The following is a 25955-nucleotide window of genomic DNA, read 5'->3' on the forward strand; positions in this document are numbered from 1 at the left end:
CATGAATAGGCACATGCAAATCCAACATTATCCCCAGCTGAAATCATTGGGATTGCTTTCTTTAGAGATTCCATTTAGAATTTTTTTCACACAATAAAGTTGTTTATTATAGTACGGAAAAAGCCATTTGGTTTTGGGACTAGGAACAGGGAAGAATAGTGACCCTAGCCCTGTTCTGAGTACAGAACCTGAGAAATGGCTCCTAACTGCAGCAGATTGTGAACACCTTCTAACATTCTGTTTTGAAGGCGAAGAGAAGCCTGGTTGAGACTAGGAATCTTGGTGGAGAGAGAGCAGAAAATTCTCAATATCCAGAGTTTATCAAATTCAGGATCCAGGCATTTGTAGTAATTTCCTTCCACTGGGGAAGAAAATAACTTTAGTCTCCCTCCTACCGGCCTCCTGTCATTGTTTTTTGGGGGTCTGGGAAGGGTTAAGGATAAATTATTTTCCTTTACCCCCCTTGGGATAGCTCCATCTCCTAGATTTTCCCTTACCTCTATAATTGAAAAACTTGTTCCCTTGGGGACAAAAAGTTTTCTGAGGCTTTTTAGGTTTTTCTTCAGGGAAGCCCTTCTTCCTATCTGCAGCTTTTTCCAGACATTACCTTTCCTACACAGGGAATAGAACACAATTTAGATTTGGAAGTATTATCACCTTTCCAGTTCTTTAGCCATAAGGCCCTTCTTGATGAATTGCAAAGCGTGGCAGATTTGGCCGCCATCCTGTCAGTTTCCACTGAAGCATCTGCAAGGAAACCCACTGCAAGTTTTAACATGGGAACAGATGACAAAAGATCTTCTCTTGGCGTCTTATTTTCAATGTGATCCTCTAATAGACAGCCACACATACAAAGCTCTAGTCACGCTTGTGGCCCCAATATTAGGATTTAGTATTGCAGATGTGGCTTTCCAAGTTTTGCGCAAGAGCCCATCTATTTTAAGATCCATAGGATCTCTTAATTAAGAAGAATCTTCAAACGGAAGAGACATTTTCTTTACTACTTTTGTAACCTGTACATCTACTTTAGGAATCTCAGACTAGAGTTCCATTTCATTATCATCAAACGGAAACCAGACTTTACATTTTTTAGGTAAAACCATTCTTTTCCCCGGCTCTTGCCATTCATCTACAATATTATTTTTAATATTTTCGTGTATGGGAAATACAATTCTCTTTCTGGGTCTCAATCCACCAAAAATGTCATCCTGTATAGTCATAGGATGCTCCTCCTCTTGTAAACCCATAACATCCCCAACTGCTTTAATGAGAGTCTCAGTATCATCATTCACCTGAGTCAGAATCAACCACCAGTTTAGCTTTTTTAGATGGTGGCTGAAAGTCACTCCGACCCCTCTAGGAATATTAGGCAGCACACTGGGGTTCATCAGTAATCCTTGATTTAAGGCAATTGGCGTAAATCCAGAGGTGATTTGAGAAGTATTACTAGGTAAGTAACCCGTAGCAACCGAAGCAATACTAGCAGAAGGATCAGAACTAGCAAAAGCTGGAAATACATTAACAGCAGGAGGAACATTCACAGATGACTGACTGCATAAAATAGGATTTAAATATAAGCCCACCAAAGATGCTTGTATTTCCTGGAGAATAAGTGATCGCATATCTTAAGAAATACACGGATTCTCCTCTTGTACCACTTTAGATATACAAGCTTGCAAGCTGTTTTTTTTATATGCCTCAGCTAATTTAGCGGAACACATCACACATTTCCAAAGTTTCATTTTGGATTTTTGCAAAGGTTCCTTATCTTGCTAAGGAAAAAAGGAACCACATATAAGAGGCTAAACAATAGGTGACATATTTGCGGCAAAACTATGCAGGAAAATACTTACAGTACTTGGAAAAACAAGCTACTCCATAGGATCCACCTTGGAGGAAGCCTGTGAGTCCATGGTAGCCACAGGACAATCATAGACAAAGAAACAAACTGAATTTCCTACCTTTATACAAACAGGAATTCAAATTTTGGCGCCCTCTGACGGCACATCCGTACAGCCCGGAACTTCCGGACGCCGATACATGCACCCAGCTTCCCCTGGACCACAAACAGAGCTGAACACTGCAGGAACATCCGGCCGGAGGGAAACCAGAGACCGGGAGCCAACAGGAGACCGCAGCCCCCCACCAGATCAGCTGCAGACAGCCCGCATGGAGCTTCGCCAGCCCCGGTGGTAATGAGCAGCCCGTGCAAGCATGGGGCACACAGGCTGCGGATACCATTTAACGTATCCTAGTGTGGGGACATATAGCTCTGCTAGAGCGCAGTACCCCACACTACCCGGAGGCAGAGAAGACACACTTCTCCATGACCAAGGAGGGTAAAAGGATTAGGGAGCCCAGAAAGGGACCGTAACCCAGCCCAAGGAAAAAACAAAACTTTAAACAAAAAGAAATTCCCAGAGTCCATACAAACAGACCCTGGACCTCTGACCTGGACCTGATAGGAACAGGAAAACACAGAGGTGGTGTGGGAGGGGAGGGGCTTTTAAACTCTCAGTTCCTATTAGGTCCAAGGGGACCATCTCTCTCTGGTGGCTGTCATGGTGGACGAAGAATAAATTATTAGTTATACAGAATGTTTTCACACAAAAATATATTTCAATCTGCTCAGCTCATTTTGCTGTTAAATATGAGGGGTGAAGATTGGACAGCTTTTAGTTGTTATTTGTGAATAAACCCAATAGAACTTGTGATGGGCCCTAAATCCTTCTTTTATAGGTTGACCGTCTTCTGCTGTACTTTTGGGGAGAACTATTCTGATGGGCCAGTCCAACCTGGTCAGGTTGTCACAAGGTTACAAGACAAATCTGACCGCTATGTGTACAACTTATATTAGTAGTTCTAGTTCAGCATGTGTGGTATAGCTCCAACAAGCCCTATGCTGTCCTTTTTTCTGGGCTTAGTGTTTTTTTTTTTTGAAGCAGCCCCTTCCACTTCTCTCTCCTAGCTACTAACAATATATATTTTAAAATAGCTTTGTTTTTTACTTCTCCTTTGGATGATAGCTGCACACATCTGAAGGCTGATTAGAGGAGAAAAGCATATTTGGTGTAGTAAAACAAAGAGGAAAACAACAAGAGAAGCACTTACGGTATCTACTTGTCTCAGCACGGTTCCTTCCCCAAAAAATAGAGGCTTTCTTGCATCTACTAAAATTAAATCGAAATAGGACTGCCAAGGCCGATGTTGGCACCCGGGCTGCATGAGAAAAAGCCAGATACATACATTACTACTAGTTATTTCTAACATGAGACAAAAAAAAAAATGGTTAAAATTACCCTGGAGTAAAACAACAAGTAGCTTAACCCCTTAAGGACCAAGCCTTTTTCTGTTTTTCCACTTTAATTTTTTCCTCCTTACCTTTTAAAAATCATAACCCTTTCAATTTTGCACCTAAAAATCCATGATTGCTTATTTTTTGTGCCACCAATTCTACTTTGTAATGACATCAGTCATTTTACCCAAAAATCTATGGCCAAACAGAAAAAAAAAATCATTGTGCGACAAAATTGAAGAAAAAACACAATTTTGTAAATTTTATTGGCTTCCGTTTGTACGCCGTACATTCATCAGTAAAAATGACACTTTATCTTTATTCTGTAGGTCCATACGATTAAAATGATACCCTACTTCTATAGGTTTGATTTTGTCATACTTTTGGAAAAAATCATAACTACATGCATGAAAATTAATACATTTAAAATTGTCCTCTTCTGACCCCTATAACTTTTTAATTTTGCCGTGTATGAGGTGGTATGAGGGCTAATTTTTTTGCACCGTGATCTGAAGTTTTAATCGGTATCATTTTTGTTTTGATCTGACTTTTTGGTCGCTTTTTATTCCTTTTTTTTATGGTATGAAAAGTGACCAAAAATACGCTATTTTGGACTTTGGAATTTTTTGCGCGTATGCCATTGATCGTGCGGTTTAATTTATAATATATTTTTATAGTTCTGACATTTATGCACGTGGCGATACCATATATGTTTATTTTTATTATGGTTATATATTTTTTATATGGAATTTGGGAAAAGGGGGGTGATTTAAACTTTTAATAAGGAAGGGGTTAATGTGTATGTTTTTAAACTTTTTTTATACACTTTTAGTCCCCTTAGGGAACTTTTAGGAGGAATCATTTGATTCCTCATACAGATCAATGGGATTACATACAATCCCATTGATCTGTGTGCTCTGCGCTCGATTGATAAAGCCTGGCCCTGCCAGGCTTTATCATTCTAAGCACCGGAGCCGCCGCAGCAGGAGAGGTAAGCACCAGGGACTGAATACAGGCACCTTTAGACGACGCCTTCAACTTTGACAGCGGCGATCTAAAGGGTTAATAGCCGGCAGCGGCAAGTCTGCTATTAACGCCGGCCCCCAGCTGTAGGAATCAGCTAAGGGCTGGCTGGTATGACGCGCGCTCGAGTCGGGAGCCTACGTCATACCCCGTTAACGGCCATTGGACAAGCTAAAGTTAGCAAATAATTGGTGACTGATGTTTTTTTTTCTATATTGTTATTCAAAACTAAAATATTTCATTGACATAAGTATTTAGACCCTTTAAGCAGGGTTCATGATGAGGAATCTCTGTTCAGAAAAATTTCAGATGGAGATTCCAAGGGTGGCCGGCATTGATTGAATCAGTCAGCGCTAGGACCACGTGGACAAAGCCGTCCCCACAGACGGCAATTTTTTCCTCCTGATTCAGCTAAACAAATGACCAAAATCATTCTTTCAGTGGCGGAAGCTCTGTCAGGAATGGGGGCTGTCAGAGGATGCAGTTTTGAGGTCTCCCCAGACATATTTGTTTTGGTTCATGTCAAGGCTCTGGCTGGCCCACTCAAGAACTTTCACAGAGTTGTCTCAAAGCCGCTGATGTGTTGTCTTGGCTGTGTCATTTTCTTGTTATAAGGTGAATCATCTGACCAGTCTTAGGTCCAGAGAATTCTAGATCAGGTTTTCATTAAGAATATCTCTGTAGTTTGCTTCATTCAGCTATCTCTCAACCCTGACCAGTCTCTCTGTCCCAGCCACTGAAAAACCTCCCACAGCTTGATGATGCCACAACTATGCTTCACTGTAGGGATGATATTGGGTAGGTGATGAGCTGTGCCTGGTTTCCTCTGGATAAAATGCTTAGAATTAAAGGGGTTTTCTGTCCAAATACATCTTATTCCCTATCTAAAGGATAGGGGATAATATGTCTGATCACCGGGGGCCCACCACTGGGACCCTCGCGAACTCTGTGCAGCACCCGCATTCTATGCGGGGCCGAGTCTCCAGTCTCGGAAACCTCTTTGTTTCCGGGACTGGAGACGTGATGTCACACCACAAAAAAGAGGTTTCCGAGACAGACATCGCGGGGGGTCCCAGCGGCAGGCTGCCCGGCGATCAGACATCTTATCCCCTATCCTTTGGACAGGGGATAAGATGTATTTGGCCAGAATACCCCTTTAAGGACCAAAACATCAATCTTGGTTTTATCAGATAATTTTATTTCTCGTAAAAAAAGCCTTGAGGTGCACACTCCAGGCAGGCTTTGATGTGTTTTATACTTAGCTTCTTTCTCATCACTTGCTCACCTGATTGGTGTAGTGCTACAGTGATGGTTGACCTTCTGGAAGTTTATCCCATCTGCACACAGGATCTTTTGGAGATCAGCCAGTGACCATTGGGTTATTTGTCACCTTTCTTACCAATGTCCTTAATTTGGTAGGAGGCAAGCTCTAGGAAAAAGTCCTGGTTGTTCCAAAATTCTTCCATTTGAGAATTATGGAGGTCACTGTGCTTTTGGGAACTTTCATTGCAGAATAAGTTTTTGCTCCCTTCTCCAAATCTGTGCCTTCAAAACAATCCTGTCTCTGAGCTGTACAGGCAGTTTTTTTTATCTCATGGCTTGGTTTTTGCTCTAATATGCATTGCTAGCTGTGAGATCTTACATAGACAGGGGTGTGTCATCCCTAATCATCTGAATTTACCACAGGAGACTCCAATCTAGGAGTAGAAATGTCTCAGAGATGATCAAGAGAAAGAGGAGGCCCACAGGCTAAATTTCAAGGGTCTAAATACTTTTTTTTGCCTTGCTTGGCAAGATGGCAGAGCTTAAATGCACCAGATTTTGGCACCAATTTTTTGCGATAAACTAATAAAAAAAGGCAACTAATAGAAGATTTATGACAATCTACAAATGCACCAGATTTTCAAACAGCCTGAGCTACTGTTAAAAACCTGGTACATTCTCAGAAAACTTATTCTTTGTTTACACAAAAATCTAGACAGTTTTTCTTTATCACCCCCAATAAATTGCAAAATTTTGACTGCAAGCAACAACCTCTCAGAAGAGCTACTTGCACATTTAATTGTAATAGTTAGTATATAACTGTATTAGAGCTGTATAATCTGTCTGTCTACAGTGAGCATTAAAGGGGCTGTCCAGGATTACAAATAGCAGCTTTCCTCTAAAAACAGCACCACACCTGTCTGCATGTTGTGTTTGGTATTAAAGGGGTACTCCGGTGCTTAGACATCTTATCCCCTATCCAAAGGTGTCACGCCCCCTCCCATAGGCTTGCATTGACAGGGGCGGAGCGTGGCGTCACACAGGGCGGAGCTTTGCCGTCACAACACTCCGGCCCTGTGACCGGCAGTAATCAGACCCGGAGCAAAAACGCTCCGGACATGATTATAAATGGGGTGCTGTGTGAAAGATCACGGGGGTTCCAAGCGGCGGGACCCCCGCGATCAGGCATCTTATCCCCTATCCTTTGGATAGGGGATAAGATGTCTAAGCGCCGGAGTACCCCTTTAAAAGGGGTTATCCACCATAAGGTGATTTTAGTACATACCTGCCAGACAGTAATGGACATGCTTAGGAAGGATCTGCGCTTGTTTTGGAGATAATGGCTATGTTGTGAGATTACCATAATACTGTGGCTGCTTTTTGCGAACTGGTATTTCCTGTTTGAGTTTTCTTCTTTTGCCTACAAATCCCACAATTCCATTTTCCTCCCTCCCACACATCAGCCACCCCACCCATTGAATCATTAATGAGCTGCATCCATTCAAAAGACCTGTGGTTTTCAATCAGGGTGCCTACAGCTGTTGCATTAGTTGCAGATTGATCCCTCCACCCAGTGAAGCAGACAGGCTCCCTGTCATCAGTGACTAGTGAGTCAGGTCTCGACTGCATTGCAAGCTGGGAAAAATCTGAGACAACAGTAATTCTGTATGCTGTTATAAATAAATATTGGGGTGAAAATCACATAAGAATTGTGAGAAAACCGTCACACACAGGTACAGACACTATATTATGAACTACACTAACTTTGCAGCCCCTGTAGCATAGTAAAAAAAATTAAAAAATCCTGGAATACCCCTTTAAAACGTGGCTCCATTAACTTAAATGGAAATGAGCTTCAATACCTTACAGAAACCGATGTGGTGCTGTCAGAAATCAGCTATGTTTTTCTAATCTTGGATGACCCCTTTAACTGCTTAACATTTACAAAGTGAAAGAGAAACAAATGTCCATAATTTGAAGATCCTGTGTATTGTACTGAGCAGGTTAAGAACTGTGCAGGTTATAACATACCTTCGGTCCATGTGCAAAGTCAAATAAGTAAGTCATGATTTTCTAGAAGGATAAAAAAAAAAATAGCATGAAATTAGAATTTTATTTAATATTTATTAGAGTTTAGTCACAAAATCTGATGGAAAAAAAATGTCAACATGTAAATATCTCCCTAAAAAAAGTTTCAAAATATAGGCTAGAGCTAGGAGAATGCATGCAACAAGGAGCTGATGACAGTCTTATGAACAGCTATGACAACCTTCAACGTTCAGAAGATTTCATTCTCTTTTTCTCATATTTTAATATAAATGTAATGTTCATTTCATTCCTATTTAAAGAAGATAAAAACACTTCCAGTTTAGCTTGAGTACCCTGTGACAGGAAAATTATGTCACTGCACCCATAAAAGGACTCAGTCAATGTATAAACAGCAGTACAGAGTGGTAAAATCCCTCAAACAGGTTGTCTGCAGATTGGGTTAAATCTTTCCTTTTGGAGAGAGATGTCTAAGTCAGTCCAAGTCAGTTAGCAAGACTCCATAGTGAGTGATACACTGACACCCAGGGGGTGTTACCTGACCAGGAGGTATATTCATGAGCTGCTTTACATATTTGTCTTCTAATGTTATTGTGTAACACTTCATTTATCCTGGCCCTTTAAATTCAGTCACTTTACTACATTCAACTGGCATAGAGAGGATGACATGCTCTACCCGGTACCCTGGCAACATAAAGCGATAAGAATGTTTAATGAGTACTTACGTCGGTATATTTATAGTCACTGTTTGTAACTAGGAAAACCTTTCCTACTTCATTCATTCGGCTCAGCAGAAGAGGCAGCTTATGCTGGAAGTAAAAGAAGAGAGGTCAAAAGACAATTTTCCACTACAAAAAATAAAAAAAATAAAATAAAAAAAGGGTCAAATAACAAAAAAAATATGAAAAAAATAAAATTAAATAAAATATTTACCTATTTTTACAAGCTAAATTCTACAACAAAAAGCAGGAAAAATGATAAATCCAGAAGATCATGAGACCCTCTTGGATTTAAGAGCAAAAAAAACAATAATTTTTTTAAAATGCACTTACATCCTTCACAACATATTTTGGCAGATTCTCCACAGTCTTCTCCTTTAGTGATCCCTGGGAAAGAAAGATGCATAAATTAGGTGTTCTGCCAGATAGACATGTGGCTAATTAACTGTAAGGAAGACATATGTTAAGGGGGTATTCCCATCTGACAAAGTTATTCCCTATACACAGGATAGGGGATAACAAGCTGATCAGTGGAGGTCCCACCAAACATTGCTAAGTGCTGAGCTGTGCAATGTTCAGAGACCCTATAGAGAATGAAAGGAGAGCTATTCGGGGGACAATTTTGACCCCTTTCGTGGGATCAGCGAGGTTCCAGTGGTTGAAACCCCACCAATTAGGTTGTCATCCTCTATCTTGTGGACAGGGATAACTTCATCAGGTGTAACTTCCCCTTTACCATCGTTGACAATAAATTGTAAAGTTCTGCGGAATCTGTTGGTGCTATATAAATAAAATTATTATTACTACTACTGTTTCGGATAAGTCACACAATGTATCTAAATGGTGCACAAAGGACCACTATTGACTTATAACAAGAAGGGGTGCAGTGAAAATTACTGCGGTTCCGACAACATGAATAGCACAGCGCTATTTTTACCATCAGAAGAGACAGAAACCTTGATTGTACCCCTGAGTGGATTACTGTAAGCAAATGTGAACATAACCCTAGATAAAAGAAAAACAATATTACACAAATTGTCAGAAAAGAGTCCCCCCACATAATGTAATATAAAGAGCACTGACTGGACATCGTCAGAGTGTGTAGGGGATGCCCCACATTAAAGGGGTATTCCAGGTAAAAACATTTTATTCCAAAGGATAGAGGATAAGATGTCTGATTGCAGGGGGCCTGCCGCTGGGACCCCCCGCGATCTCCCTGCAGCACTCGCATTCTATGCTGGAGCTGCGTCTCCAGTTTAGGAAACTGCCCCCAGTGGCAGGCCCCCCCGCGATCAGACATCTTACCCCCTATCCTTCGGATAGGGGATAAAATATTTTTGCCCGGAATACCCCTTTAACAACTAATAGTAACATTCATTTCTTTAAGGAAAAACAGAGGGCTGGTACCACGCTTTAGCAATATCTTTTGGTGATTTACTAAAAACAGACATCTTGGCAGGTAATAGACTGAGGTTAGGGTCACAGGTCAGGATCTACCTTGTAATGAACCCAGTCCACAGCATCCCTGATATCTTGAAACATGCTGCGGAACGACATGAAGAGATCTCCATCTTTAAACCCCTTGTCACAACTGCAGTATAAAAAGAAATGCTCTATGAGAATCATAATACAAGAAGGTGAAACAGAATATGTAACAGTATATAGAAATACATAAGATATGAGTGCAGTACTAAAAAAAATACAGCCTAACCTTAAGAACCAGCAGAATCATGTTGGGGTATGTTCACACGGCAGAATTTCCGCACGGAATTAGGCATAAATCCTCCGCATGGACATTCCATAGCAGCAGAGTCCTATTGATTTTAATGGGATTCTGCTGCTCTGTTCACAAGAAATCCTGATTTGCTTCCGCAAAAATATTGAACATGTTCAATGTTTTTGTAGATTCTGCAAGGAAATGCATTTCTGTCTATGAGATGATGTATTTTCGAGCAGTCCTAACGGCGGCATGTTCTGCTTGCTCTCTGCTGTCTGTAGACGGTCCCCACAGAAATTTTCTGTTAGGACATTCCACCATGTGAATATAGCCTTACATTGGTTTCGTATACAGGTTGGTAACACAAACATGAGAACATATGTGGAAGTATCCTTGCTTTAGGACTCAAGTCGGTGTATAGTTCTATTATTGACCGAACATTAAAGGGGTATTCCCGGCAAAACCTTTTTTATATATATCAACTGGAAAGTTAAACAGATTTGTAAATTATTTCTATTAAAAAATCTTAATCCTTCCAATAGTTATTAGCTTCTGAAGTTTTCTGTCTGACTGCTCAATGATGATGTCACGTCCCGGGAGCTGTGCATGATGGGAGAATATCCCCATAGGAACTGCAAAGCTCCCGGGACGTGAGTCATCAGAGAGCAGTTAGACAGAAAACAGCAACTCAACTTCAGAAGCTAATAACTATTGGAAGGATTAAGATTTTTTAATAGAAGTAATTTACAAATCTGTTTAACTTTCCGGAGCCAGTTGATATATATAAAAAAAGTTTTGGCCTGGAATACCCCTTTAAAGATAGGATAGGGATGAGTTGGGAGCATTGATCAGTGGAACTACTACACCTATCATATTCAAGGCCTGCATGGGAGTTGTGCCCCTAACACAACATTTAATAATTAACCATGTTAATAATCCAGCACATGATGCAACTTTTGTCCCTTTTTTCTATTTTAATAAACAAAAAAACACGAGATCATAGGCACTGTTATATAAATGAGCCCTTACCTAGTGTACCGGTCACAGTTAGTAAAGAAGTCAACCAGGCATGCCAGCAGGTAGGTTTCTGGAAGGAAGGGAAGGAAGGGGGAAAGAAATACTAGAGTTACTTTTAATGTAGCAGTGAGGTCTAAAGTAGTATGCGCATAAGTGAATTATGAAGTGAATTTAAAGGGAAGCTGTCATCACTTCCCCAGCAGCTCCTCTGTGCCCCACCAGCTTTGATTGATAGATCTCTTCCTGTTTGGGTATAGGGCAAGTTCTATCTATCATTGTGATTCAGACAGCATGATAGTGATGACAGGCTCCCTGTAACAAAATATATCAAGAGAAATTATATTAGGCATCACTGTCATGTAACAGAAATGGGGCACCTAGAAGATCGGTTGCTATGAGCTCCCCATATAAACCTAGTTGTGCCAGAAGTAGAATGCTAATAATAATGTCCAGCATTCAGCCGAAAAGAACATCTGGGAGGAGTATAGTCAGGTGCTTCTCTAAGCCAATCAGAAAAGTCAGGAGTGTTTTACAATTGGCTGAGAGTGATGCGCAATACAACCACCCAAAAAATGATTCTGTGAAATCTTAGGACTAACTAGTTTAATTCTTTATGTTCTTGTTTGACATGAATCAGTCTCATTAAAATGGCACTATAATCTGCAATTCCTCAATTTAATATTATTACAAATTATTTATTCATCTATTGCAGTGGTCTTCAACCTGCGGGCCTCCAGATGTTGCAAAACTACAACTCCCAGCATGCCCGGACAGCCGTTGGCTGTCCGGGCATGCTGGGAGTTGTAGTTTTGCAACATCTGGAGGTCCGCAGGTTGAAGATCACTGATCTATTGGATTGAGTGACTATCTTCTGCTGGCAGTGATGTTCCATTCTTTGCTCTGTCCTGACTATGGAGACAGTCAGTCAATGACCCCACAACATTCTGACGCAGATCCTGGTTTCTAAAACGAAGCTATCTAAAGTGCACATTCTTGTTAAATTTTACTTCCACAACAAATCGCCCTATAACCATAAACTGCAGTAAAGGAGAAATATATATCTGGGTCAGACGCTGAACATTACACATAACTCTGTTTTCACAGACATGATGACACAGATTTCAATGTTCTGAACAAAGATGTTGTTACATGAATGTTGTGAAACAAAATTACGCTATCTAAGTCTGTTTAAAGAAGTATTCTGGGCTTTACTAACTTTTAACTATCCTGCCCATTATGAAGAATTATGCTAGTCCTACATTTACATGCTATACTGCTCTGCTCTTCTTTATATGGTCCCCTCAGGTCTAGCATTTCCATTTAGGTATGGATGATGTTCGTCTCACAATCCTTTGCGGCTCGAGGCGGCAGCTGGTATACAGGGGGCTCGGCTATTTCTTGTATTTCCTCACAAGTCAGCCCTCTGATGACGTTTGTGGTCCATCTGTATGTACTGACATGCCGGAGTTCCCGCATTCTGCAGATTGCCGAGATCACGGGACGCCGGCATCAGAGGGGCTGGCTTGTGAGGAAGAAAAGAAGATGATCCACGGCAGAGCGGTATTGCAAGAATATGTAGAACTAGCATCATTCTTCATAATGGGCAGGATAGTTAAAAGTTAGTTAAAGGGGCACTCCGGTGAAAAACTTTTTTTTTCTAAATCAACTGGTGCAAGAAAGTTAAAACAGATTTGTAAATTACTTCTATTAAAAAAAATCTTAATCCTTCCTATTAGGGATGCACCGATATATCGGCGGCCGATACATATCGGCCGAAAATAGCTGTTTCGGGGAAATGCCGAAACAACAAAAAATGTGCCGATAATGACCCACCTCCCGGCCGCAACATCTGGGGGGGCGCGCTCTCCGGGATAGGAATACTTCTTTTTATGTGCCCGGGCCGGCTCCCGTGTGTGGCTGCAGGCGGGGGCCAACCAGAGCATATAAAATCTAATACTGTATACTAAAAACCAGGGGGCCTCCAGCTGTTGTGAAACTACAACTCCCAGCATGCCCGGACCGGCAAAGTCTGTCCGGGCATGCTGGGAGTTGTAGTTTCACAACAGCTGGAGGCCCCCTGGTTTTTAGTATACAGTATTAGGTTTTATATGCTCTGGTCGGCCCCTGCCTGCAGCCACACACGGGAGCCGGTGTGAGGTGTTTTTTTGCACCATGCATGCGTCCGCTCCTCCCCCAGCGCCCGGCACATAAAAAGAAGTATTCCTATCCCGGACATCCCTGTGTCCCGAAAAATCTTTTCGGGACATAAGGATGTTCGCCGGTCACTCACCATTCCCCGGCGTCCTCCTGCGATCCTCCTTCGGTCCCTCGCTTCTCCGCCTCTATGGTCGTACGCACGGGACGTCACTGACGTCCCGTGCGTACAACCATAGAGACGCAGGACGACCGCAGGATCGTCGCAGGAGAACACGCGCTGGCCGGGGCCTGGTAAGTGACTGCGTCATCTTCTTCAGTGTTCCGGTCACCGCTCCTCCGGTCCCGGCACCTACTGCTATGGTCCATAGGCCATAGCAGTAGATGTGACCCCGGGCCGGAGGAGCGGTGACCGGAACACTGTGGGGGCAGCAGTACAGACATACAGCCTCCAGCCATACACTGTATATGGCTGGAAGCTGTATGTCTGTGGGGTGGGGGAACTGCTGACCTAATGTGGGGGGGAGCTGCCTACAAATGTGGGGGGAGCTGCCTAATATTGTTGGGGGGGAGCTGCCTAATATTGTGCGGGGGAGCTGCCTAATATTGTGGAGGGAGCTGCCTAATATTGTTGGGGGGCAGCTGCCTACAAATGTGGGGGGGGGAGCTGCCTAATATTGTTGGGGGGGAGGTGCCTACAAATGTGGGGGAGCTGCCTAATATTGTGTGGGGGAGCTGCCTAATATTGTGGGGGAGCTGCCTATTATTGTGGGGGAGCTGCCTAATATTGTGGGGGGGGGGAGCTGCCTACAAATGTGGGGGGTGCTGCCTAATATTGTTTTGGGGAGCTGCCTAATATTGTTGTGGGGAGCTGCCTACTATTGAGGGGGAACTGCCTACTATTGAGGGGGAACTGCTGACCTAATGTGGGGGAACTGCTGACCTAATGTGGGGGGGAGCTGCCTAATATTGTTGGGGGGAGCTGCCTACTATTGTGGGGGAAATGCTGACCTAATGTGGGGGAGCTGCCTACTATTGTGGGGGAGCTGCCTACTATTGTGGGGGAGCTGCCTAATATTGTGGGGGAGCTGCCTACTATTGTGGGGGAGCTGCCTATTAATGTGGGGGAACTCCCGACCTAATGTGGGGGAGCTGGCAATCTAATGTGGGGGAATCTAATGAGCGGAGCACTGCATTTTACCAGAAGACGAGGAGAAGTCATTTTCGGTTTCGGTATCGGTTTCGGCCCGACATTTTTTTTTATTTCGGTTTCGGTTCTGAAATTTCCATTCCGGTGCACCTCTACTTCCTATACTTATTAGCTGCTGAATAATACAGCGGAAATTCTTTTCTTTTTAAAACACAGAACTGTCTGCTGACATCACGAGCACAGTGCTCTCTGCTGACATCTCTGTCCATTTCATGAACTGTCCAGAACAGCATTTGTTTGCTATGGGGATTTCCTTTTACCCTTGACAGTTCCTAAAACGGACAGAGATGTCAGCAGAGAGCACTGTGCTCATGATGTTAACTGACAGCTCTGTGTTTCAAACGGAAAAGAATTTCCACTGCAATATTTAGCATCTAATAAGTACTGGAAGGATTTAGATTTTTAATAGAAGTAATTTACAAATCTTTTTCACTTTCTGGCATCAGTTGATTTAAAAAAAAAACGTTTTTCACCGGAGTACCCCTTAAAGCCCAGAATACCCCTTTAAAGAGACAGCACTCAGCACTGCACATCACCACGGCTCTCCATACACAATCCCCTCTCTGGTACAAATAGCTAGACAACAGTCCGCAGCCTTCAAATTCTGGGGTGCTCAAATCCACAAGAAAACAGTCATTGCCATGTGCAAAAGAAGATGAATGACACTCACCAGATCCCAGATGTGAAGGTAAGATTTATTCAATGAAAGTGCAAGGATATACACATGGCAAAGGGAGAGCACGGACGCCATCCATGCTGGAGGTGATAGCTTTTTCGTGTGCACAAATTAGCTATCACCGCCAGCATGGACGGCTTCCGTGCTCTCCCTTTGCCATGTATGTATCCTTGCACTTTCATTGAATAAATCTTACCTTCACATCTGGAATCTGGTGAGTGCCATTCATCGTCTTCTACATAATTATGCTATCACCTACTTTCTCACTCAATCATGAGGATTGTGGTTATTAAACAGAATAAACCACACACCAATACATCAATTTTTAAAAAATTCATTTTCTACCTTTAACAACATCCTAACACTTCATTAAGACCAATCAAAAGAGGTCATCAGAGGAGCTCCTCATGTTTTTCAAGCTTGAGGAACTCCTACCTGGTATAAGTGAAGCTGAGCGCTCAAGAGTGATCTCCGTCTTATACTGTTAGACAGTCAGCTGTCAGCTTTTTTTTTATTTTTTTTTATGTAATAGTCATACAAACTGTAGGAGATGACAATGTTTCATTACCTGGTAGGTTAAACAAGGTGTTAAGGATGTAGAACCGATCTGTATCATCTCTTTGAATAAATTTATTTGGGTACTGCTCCCTTATTTCAGGCCTGTGGAGAAAAGAATCAAATTTGTTAAAGGAAATATATATATATATATTTTATTATTATTAAGAGAAACAAATCATGTTTCAGTATCAATGTTTAGAATGTTTAATTTGTTTTTTTTCCCTGGTTGCCTATTTACTTTTTCTTTTTTTCTACATATTATGGAATCAGTCCAGAGTCTGAGGGGTAGTGTTTTTCCTTGAGGAGACATCCAAGTTGGCGTATTGAGTCTTTTAGGTCAAACAATGCTCCCTGGTAAAAATTGTGCCAAGTAGCTTTCCTCCAGACAGAGAAAAAAAAAAGAAAGAAACATCTTTATAGCCCCCTTTTAAAGGTAGCTTCCCTGTAAGTCCATAATGGACCTCTTAAAGAGCCTTAAAACAAGACTAGGGATTATAAATCACATCAGCACCTTCTCCAAAAGTAGACATATTACCCCCTCTCACTCACATAAAATTGGTGGGGGTCTGATCATTGGTGGGGGTCTGATCATTGGTGGGGGTCTGATCATCATTCGATCAAAAGAAAGGAGGTCTTGAGGTTGGCCCACACTAATCAGACCCTTATCCTGCAAATAGGGGAGGAGTGTTTGTGGTTAAAGGGGTATTCCCGTGGAAAACTGTTTTTTTTTTAAATGATAAATGAACTGGTGCCAGAAACTTAAACAGATTTGTATATTACTTCTATTAAAAAATCTTAATCCTTCCAGTACTTTTTATGGGCTGTATACTACAGAAGAAATGCTTTACTTTTTTAATTTCTCTGATGTCACGACCACAGTGCTCTCTGCTGACCTCTGCTGTCCATTTTTGGAACTGTCCAGAGCAGGAGAAAATCCTCATAGCAAACATATGCTGCTCTGGACAGTTCCTAAAATGGACAACAGAGGTCAGCAAAGAGCACTGTGGTCATGACATCAGAGAAATCCAAAAAGAAAAGCATTTCTTCTGTAGTATACAGCCCATAAAATGTATTGGAAGAATTAAGATTTTTTAATAGAAGTAATTTACTAATCTGTTTAACTTTCTGGCACCAGTTGATTTAATAAAAAAAATAAATAAAAAAAAAACAGTTTTCCACGGGAGTACCCCTTCAAAACCCTTTAAAAAAAGGGAAGAGCACTGACCTACAGGGATGCTACCCACAATAAATGGCACCAGGGAGCTGGCTCCTGTCCTTTTGAAGGAGATTTTCTTTACATCATTCCAAAGATATGTCTAAGATATGTGGCTTCTGTAAAAAATCTGACAAAAGCAGGTAGGGTTCAAATCAGTGCCATCAACTTCTATAAGGCAGTATTGTGGGCATGCTCTGTGACAAGTGCAGAGGTCAATGTGCTCGGACTGTGAGGAGATGCCGTCCCCATCACCTGTTGTGAGCGGTGGATCCTTTTTTAATAGAGGGATTTCCATTGTAAAAATATTAGAGATGAGATTTCTACAAAACAGGTAGCATCAGGCTATTGCAAGAGTCAGAATACCTTTAAATGTTTTTAACATCTGATGTGTGGGGTCTGACTACTTCAAACTCTTCCCATTAAAGTAAGTGGCAGTGCTCTATTCACTTACTATGGGTCTGCCACAGGGATCAAACACCTGCCATACGTACTTTTTACATTTCTATACGGATACACATAAAAGGCTTTCACACAAATCTTGCCGTTCCCTATCTCCCTAGATTTATCTAAAAATAAATATAGGTTAGGAACCTTTTTAACTCCAGATCTAAAATTACACATGTCTGTGATCTCTCTGCCAGTTCCCAGACTTGCTGGATGAGGATGATGATGATGATGATGAAACTGTGTGTTGACTTTCTTTTAGTTAAATAACTAAAAACATGGAAAATAATTATTGACTTTCAAGCCTGGGTCCTGCGCCAAAGTTGAGCGCCTGGCACCGCTCCCTGTTACAAAACCCAGGCTGGTAATAGAGAATGATTACAAAATAACAGCCATAGATTTCCCAAGGTAATTTAACAATTCAGCATTGTGCTTCCTATGTGGCCGCTGCACGGTCTGTCTCCTCAGAATACCTACTGCAGTGTTTCCCAAGCAGGGTGCCTCCAGCTGTTGCAAAACTACAATGCACGGTCTGTCTGCTCAGAATACCTACTGCAGTGTTTCCCAAGCAGGGTGCCTCCAGCTGTTGCAAAACTACAATGCACGGTCTGTCTGCTCAGAATACCTACTGCAGTGTTTCCCAAGCAGGGTGCCTACAGCTGTTGCAAAACTACAATGCACGGTCTGTCTGCTCAGAATACCTACTGCAGTGTTTCCCAAGCAGGGTGTCTCCAGCTGTTGCAATACTACAATGCACGGTCTGTCTGCTCAGAATACCTACTGCAGTGTTTCCCAAGAAGGGTGCCTCCAGCTGTTGCAAAACTACAATGCACGGTCTGTCTGCTCAGAATACCTACTGCAGTGTTTCCCAAGCAGGGTGCCTCCAGCTGTTGCAAAACTACAATGCACGGTCTGTCTGCTCAGAATACCTACTGCAGTGTTTCCCAAGCAGGGTGCCTTCAGCTGTTGCAAAACTACAATGCACAGTCTGTCTGCTCAGAATACCTACTGCAGTGTTTCCCAAGCAGGGTGCCTCCAGCTGTTGCAAAACTACAATGCACGGTCTGTCTGCTCAGAATACCTACTGCAGTGTTTCCCAAGCAGGGTGCCTCCAGCTGTTGCAAAACTACAATGCACGGTCTGTCTGCTCAGAATACCTACTGCAGTGTTTCCCAAGCAGGGTGCCTCCAGCTGTTGCAAAACTACAATGCACGGTCTGTCTGCTCAGAATACCTACTGCAGTGTTTCCCAAGAAGGGTGCCTTCAGCTGTTGCAAAACTACAATGCACAGTCTGTCTGCTCAGAATACCTACTGCAGTGTTTCCCAAGCAGGGTGCCTCCAGCTGTTGCAAAACTACAATGCACGGTCTGTCTGCTCAGAATACCTACTGCAGTGTTTCCCAAGCAGGGTGCCTCCAGCTGTTGCAAAACTACAATGCACGGTCTGTCTGCTCAGAATACCTACTGCAGTGTTTCCCAAGCAGGGTGCCTCCAGCTGTTGCAAAACTACAATGCACGGTCTGTCTGCTCAGAATACCTACTGCAGTGTTTCCCAAGCAGGGTGCCTCCAGCTGTTGCAAAACTACAATGCACGGTCTGTCTGCTCAGAATACCTACCGCAGTGTTTCCCAAGCAGGGTGCCTCCAGCTGTTGCAAAACTACAATGCACGGTCTGTCTGCTCAGAATACCTACTGCAGTGTTTCCCAAGCAGGGTGCCTACAGCTGTTGCAAAACTACAATGCACGGTCTGTCTGCTCAGAATACCTACTGCAGTGTTTCCCAAGCAGGCTGCCTCCAGCTGTTGCAAAACTACAACTCCCAGCATGCCCGGACAGCCAAAGGCTGTCCGGGCATGCTGGGAGTTGTAGTTTTGCAACACCTGGAGGCTCTCTGGTTGGGAAACACTAACCTACAGAGTGAAAACGGATATGATGATAGAAAGACCGATAACCTGTCTTTCATCTCACGCACCGTAGAGCAAAACTGCTTAGTAATAAGAGTATAATGTAAAAACATATGCCAGGCTGTGATGCTGACGCAGCCCGATCTATGGTCATATGCAGAAAGCAAACAATAGGCACAGCAGGAAGAGAACACAGTGCACTGTCTGCAAACAAAGGCTCCGACACGGAGTGTGACAGTCACGTCAAAGGGAACATCTGTTGGTTTGTGTTGACATTACTGACCCTTTGTACACGACCTTTCCAGTGAGTGAAATGTAACTTTTATCACTATGTGACTACATATGTCTATGGCTGCAATGCACATACTAAGGGGAAACTTCTACAAGCAGTAAACACACAACACTGTGAATATCTGGATGACAGTTTCTATGGAAATCACATCTTATATTCTTGTCATCAGACATACATCACCTTCCACACAACGGCCAATCCTACAATAAAGAGCCCTGATAAGGCTGTGCGCAATCTCCTCGCCAACGAAGATTGTTTGCTTGGAAAAACAAAAGGGTTAGATGCTGGGGAAGGCATTAATAGAGAAACCTAATCAATGAATTGATATGAAGAATAAAGGTCAGCCACGGTGATAAAGAAAAAATCAATAACATGTTTGGTTATCTACCCGAGACTGTATGCCAACAGCACAATGTATGAAGCAGACTGACATATAAAAGTGATATATGCTACGTGTTAGGTGGACAAAAGAGTGCATACAAAAATGCTAAATACATGCATAACTCTCCTAGGAGATAGACCTGTGATAATTAAAGGGGTATTCCAGGAAAAAACAGATTTTTGATCACGGGGGGGGGGGGGGGGGGGGGGCTGCCGCTGGGACCCCCGCGATCTTCCTGCAGCACCTGCATTCTATGCGGGAGCTGCGTCTCCAGTTTTGGAAACCTCCAGGTTTCCAGGACAGGGGACGTGACGTCACGCCACGCCCCCTCCATTCATGTCTATGGGAGGGGTGTCCGTCACGTCCCCTCCCATAGACATGAATGGAGAGGGCGTGGTGTGACGTCACGTCCCCAGTCCCGGAAACCTGGAGGTTTCCAAAACTAGAGATGCAGCTCCCGCATAGAATGCGGGTGCTGCAGGGAGATCACAGGGTGGTCCCAGCGGCGGGCCCCCCCGCGATCAGGCATCTTATCCCCTATCTTTCAGATAGGGGATAAAATGTTTTTGCCGGGAACCCCTTTAATGCGGCTCTTATAGGTGTCCTGTGAAGCCTGGGATCTATAAGGCTATGTTCACACAATGGAGTGTCAATGATTTCAATAGGATTCTGCTGCACTGTGCATACGGTGGAATTTCCGCTGCAAATGTTTCTGCCATGGAAATACCGATTGTGAGGTCTGCAGAAAGAATAGACATGTCTATGCTTTCTCTGGAGTCCGTATGAGACGGCACATTTCCAAACAATCCTAGCGCCGGCATCTTCTGCTCACTCTCCGCACAGAAATTTTCCGTGCAGACATTCCACCATCTGAACATAGAGTAAGGGGGCATTCCCATATCAATGATGCATTATGAAGAAGAAACTATGGCCAATGGCTGCACAATTGTGCAGGTAAAGATTATTGGAAAAGTTGTGCAGCTAAGATTTTTTTTTCTTTTATAAAGGGGTACTCTGGTGGACAACTTTATTATAATTTTTTTTTAAATCAACTGGAGCCAGAAAGTTTAACAGATTTTTAAATGAAAATGGAGAATATGTCCGGCACTGCAACTACTGACCAACTGGATATGGTGGAGCGGGATATGCGGTTCGGGAAAACAGTCTATTGAGAAGGTAGAGGTGCTCTTACTGATATGCAGGAGTACAGTAATCCAATATGGATAGAATATGGAAAATCAATCGGCACTCACCGGTCTTCTTCAGCAATAAGTTTCTTTAATGCAAAATACTCACATACAAAATGACAGAAAGGGAGAAAGAGATCAACTGGGGGGGGTATTAACCTCCGGCGACAGAATCTGTTTCACTCGTTAGACGACCTTCATTTGGCCAGATGAAGCTCGTCTAACGAGTGAAACAGATTCTGTCGCCGGAGTTTAATACCCCCCCCAGTTGATCTCTTTCTCCCTTTCTATCATTTTGTATGTGAGTATTTTGCATTAAAGAAACTTATTGCTGAAGAAGACCGGTGAGTGACGATTGATTTTCCATATTCTATCAATATTGGAGATTTGTAAATTACTTCTATTAAAAAGCTGCTGAATAATACAGAGGAAATTCTTTTCTTTTTGGAACACAGAGCTCTCTGCTGACATCAAGAGCACAGTGCTCTCTGCTGACACCTCTGTCCAATTTAAGAACTGTGCAGAGTAGGAGAAAATCCCCATAGCAAACATATGCTGCTCTTGACAGTTCCTAAAATGGACAGAGATGTCAGCAGAGAGCACTGTGCTCGTGATGTCAGCAGAGAGCACTGTGTTCCAAAAAGAAAAGAATTTCCTCTGTAGTATTCAGCAGCTAATAAGTACTGGAAGGATTTAGATTTTGTAATAGAAGTATTTTACTAATTTGTTTAACTGTCTGGCACCAGTTGATTTAAAAAAAAAAAAGAAGTTTTCCATTAACCAATGCATTTGGGTGTGGTTCAATCTTCAGCCTCCTCATGGCTTAACAGATGCACTGCCATACATTTGATAGTCAATGTGAATGGGATGAGCTGCAATACCAGGTGCTGCTGCTACTGAAGGCACAGAGATATGCCATGCCAATAGACTCCTACCCGAAAAGACTGATTGGGGTAATAAAAGGTGCTTTAACAAAGTATAAAAGTTAAAGGTGTGCACACATATGAAACCAGGTTATAGGGTGTTCATTTCTTTCTTTCCCCCTCAAAGATTTCAATTTGTTTTGCAATTGAATTGTTCTTGGTATAGGTCACATTAAAAGGTAGAAAAAGTTCTGTCATGATTTATCTTTGTCTCTTTCTTTAAGATCACAAGAATCTGGCATTTTAACAGGACTGAGTAGACTTTTTATATCCACTGTATGAATCCAGGCTGTCACTGGGGTTTATATACTATTATCACAACCATACACTTCAGCCTGCATATATATATATATATATATATATATATATAAAAGGAGTAATGTATCTGCAGATCAAGTGGGTGCCGAGTGATCAGACGCATACAATTCATGTGAAGTCATGACTATCACAAAGTATTGCCTGCAGATTTAGTCTTAAGAAGAGACAGAGTGCAGACATGAAGACTCATAGGCTGGTGAGCACAGCAGATAGTAAAAAAAGAAAGTAGCATTTGATTTTCCTAAAATAACCATCATTGTTCTGGGAATGATAATCATCAATGGTGTCATTCTCCCTGGATATCAGGCTAGAGCAATGTGTGACATGGGTGTTAAAGGAGTACTGCAGTGCTAGACACTTATCCCCTATCCCCAGGATAGGGATAAGTGTCCGAACGCGCGGGGGGGTGGGGGATGCTCTGACCGTTGTGATCCACTTCGATCTCCTGTACAGGGATCCGGTGTGAGGTTTCAAACCCATGCAAAAGTCGGACCGCTCCCTTGGTCGCAAGTCTGCAGGAGATAATTAAGCCACGCCCCCTCATCTCCCCCTCCCAGAGGATGCAGCTCTGCTTATCTCCAGCCCGTGCAGTGCAGTATGTCCTCCTTCACACATAGCAGTCATTAGGGAGGTGAGGAGCTGTGCACGTACGTCCTCTCTGCCCTTCTGTGGCTTATTTTGACCGTGCAAACTTGCGACCTTCCCGTGCAAACTTAGGTCCACCCAAGACAGAGCAGGGGAGGTGAGGAGCTGTGCCCGTATGTCCTCTCTCCCCTCCCCCTGCTCTGTGTTTTCCCCGTGCAAACTTATGTCCTCCCAAGACAGAGCAGGGGGAGGTGAGGAGCTGTGCCCATATGTCCTCTCTCCCCTCCACCTGCTCTGTGTTTTCCCCGTGCAAACTTGCAACCTCCCCGTGGTAAGTTAGGTCCTCTGGAGACAGAGCAGGGGGAGGGGAGGGAGCTGTGTACGTCCTCTCTCTCCCCCTGCTGTGTCTTCTTGTGTAATGCAGAGCTGCGTCCTCCATCCTGCGGGAGGGGGAGATAAGAGGGCATGACTTAATGATCTCATGTAGACGTGCAACCTCAGGCTCTGGCTCTGGGCTTCAAAATCTCACCTCACCTTGGCTATGCACGGCTAATGTGCGGCGTGTTGTTGAAACGCCCCCTCCATACAGCTCTATGGGAGAGGCGGGGATGCACAAATGCTGTATCTCTTCCTCTCCAATAGAGATACATGGAGGGGGTGTGTCAACCGTGGCATCATGCTGCGGCCGACACGCCTCCTGCACAGGAAGAGCCTGCGGATAGAGGATAGGAGCCTGCGGATAGGGGATAAGTGCCTAACGCTGCAGATCACCTTTAAATGTATTTCATTTTCTCATGGTGTATGAGCACCTTCCACAAGACAGATGAACTTAAAAAGGAAGTGTCCTATTAGGGAGTTCTGGGTTTATAGAGAGGGATCCTTGTTTAGGAAAGTGTTTCCCAAACAGGTTGCCTGCAGCTGTTACAAAACTACAACTTTCAGCATGCCCGGACAGTCAATGAATGTCCGGGCTTTCTAGTAGTTGTAGGTTTGCCACAGCTGGAGACTCCCCGTTTGGGAAACACTGGTTTAGGATAATTCATCTTTTGTCCAAAGATTAAGAGTCTCTAAAAAGAACGTCCTCTCCCGCTCTGGAGTGCCCGTCCTGCCCTGCTTTACATAGACAATCCATTCATGTGAATGTGCACTTACCATGTGGAGGCGCTGCAGGAAAACTGAACAATTTATTACCAAGTTTCCCCGCAGATTACAGCTGATCATGGGGGATTGATCCCAGAAAAGGGACACTTCATGATCAGCGAGTTCCATGCTATTCTAATTAATAGGAATCTTGCATGAAACTTACTGGGCATCACACGGTTACCTTGGCAGCTGTACTGCCCATGGAACGAGTCTCCCCACACCCAAACTTAAGAACGGGCGGGCAATGAAAGTACTTTGTATTTGTATTGTACAAGTATTGACACATTATAAAAAACTTGTTGTCTTCCTTTGACAATTTCTTTTTTGAGTGAAGCTGCCTCGCAGCTCTCGAGTTTTGATACTCTGATATCCACAGCAGTTGCTGCAGTGCAGAATGAATGTAACAGCCCTCTGTAAGGGTCATGAGTATAGTACACGGAAAGGGGTTGTTATCCTATTCTGTAACCCCATATTCCACAGCACTCAAACACACCTAAAGTGTTAAGCCAAGAATGCTGAGTGCCCAATATACAAACCCCTATACCGCAGTTTTCACCTTCTTAATAAGACAGTTCAGTGATGCAACGTGAAGAAATCAATCATTTTGCTCTTGGTGAATCAGCATTGTTAAGAGCCCGCTCCCCGTGAAAGCACTTTAAAGGGGTACTCCGGTGGAAATCCCTTAAAGGGGTACTCCGGTGGAAAACTTAATATTTTTTTTTTTTTTATCAACTGGTGCCAGAAAGTTAAAAAGATTTGTAAATTACTCGTATTAAAAATTCTTAATCCTTCCAGTACTTATTAGCGGCTGTATACTACAGAGGAAATTCTTTTCTTTTTTTGATTTCTTTTCTGTCACAACCACAGTGCTCTCTGCAGACACCTCTGTCTAAGTCAGGAACTGTCCAGAGCAGCATATGTTTGCTATGGGGATTTTCTCCTGCTCTGGACAGTTCCTGACATGGACAGAGGTGTCAGCAGAGAGCACTGTGGTTGTGACAGAAAAGAAATCCAAAAAGAAAAGAATTTCCTCTGTAGTATACAGCCTCTAATAAGTACTGGAAGGATTAAGATTTTTTTTTTAATAGAAGTCATTTACAAATCTGTTTAACTTTTTGATATCAGTTGATTTAAAAAAAAGATAAAAATAAGTTTTCCACCGGAGTACCCCTTTTAAGGGATTTTCCAATCTAGTAAAATGTTATCCCCTACCCCAGTATTTCCCAACCAAGTTGCCTCCAGATGTTGCAAAACTACAACTCCCAGCATGCCCGGACAGCCAAAGGCTGTCCGGGCATGCTGGGAGTTGTAGTTTTGCGACACCTGGGAGGCACCCTGGTTGGGAAACACTGCCCTACCCCCAAGATAGGGCATCATTATCTGATCGCTGGAGGTCAGACAGATTAGGGTGTAACTCTAAATGATGGGAAAACCATTTTCCCATCTTCCCCATTTTCCATCATCTGACATGCATCTGAATCAAGAAAACAATATAATAATGGCAACTGACCCGAGCAGACACCCTTGCCTACTGGGTTGACCCACATCAACCTTTCCTCTGAGCACTCAACACAATTATTCAAAGTATTTCAGAGCAATATATAATCTATAATAAAGAAATAGGACATTTGCATATGATAGAATGATGTGGCAAAATATCGGACACAGGTTAACTTACCCTCTCATAAAGTTGAAGCCATGAGCACAAACAAGTATATTGCCATAGGCATCCACTTTCAAAAGACTTCCATGCGTTGTATCAAACACCAAACCCCTGTGGAGAGATGACATTTTATATATGATTAGCTGGCAAATGTATTCACATAATGTAAAACTAAGCTACAAGAGCAGACATGGCACCAATCGGCTACTGATCTCTTTTT

General features: G+C 42.9%; 1 protein-coding gene across 2 annotated transcripts in view; it reads right to left on the bottom strand.

Moving 5' to 3' along the window:
- The window catches only part of NT5C2 (5'-nucleotidase, cytosolic II), a 111300-nt gene that overhangs the window by 22759 nt on the left and 62586 nt on the right, over positions 1-25955 (bottom strand). For both annotated transcript variants that reach the window (XM_056529660.1, XM_056529661.1), the window contains exons 5-12: positions 25751-25846; positions 15689-15780; positions 11093-11150; positions 9844-9937; positions 8680-8733; positions 8353-8436; positions 7613-7654; positions 3112-3219 (exon numbers count right to left, since the gene is read on the bottom strand). In XM_056529660.1, coding sequence (XP_056385635.1) covers positions 3112-3219; positions 7613-7654; positions 8353-8436; positions 8680-8733; positions 9844-9937; positions 11093-11150; positions 15689-15780; positions 25751-25846 — 628 coding nt within the window. The remainder of the gene's footprint in view (positions 1-3111; positions 3220-7612; positions 7655-8352; positions 8437-8679; positions 8734-9843; positions 9938-11092; positions 11151-15688; positions 15781-25750; positions 25847-25955) is intronic.

Source organism: Hyla sarda, chromosome 7 (genome assembly GCF_029499605.1).
Source record: "Hyla sarda isolate aHylSar1 chromosome 7, aHylSar1.hap1, whole genome shotgun sequence".
Taxonomy (NCBI): Eukaryota; Metazoa; Chordata; class Amphibia; order Anura; family Hylidae; genus Hyla; species Hyla sarda.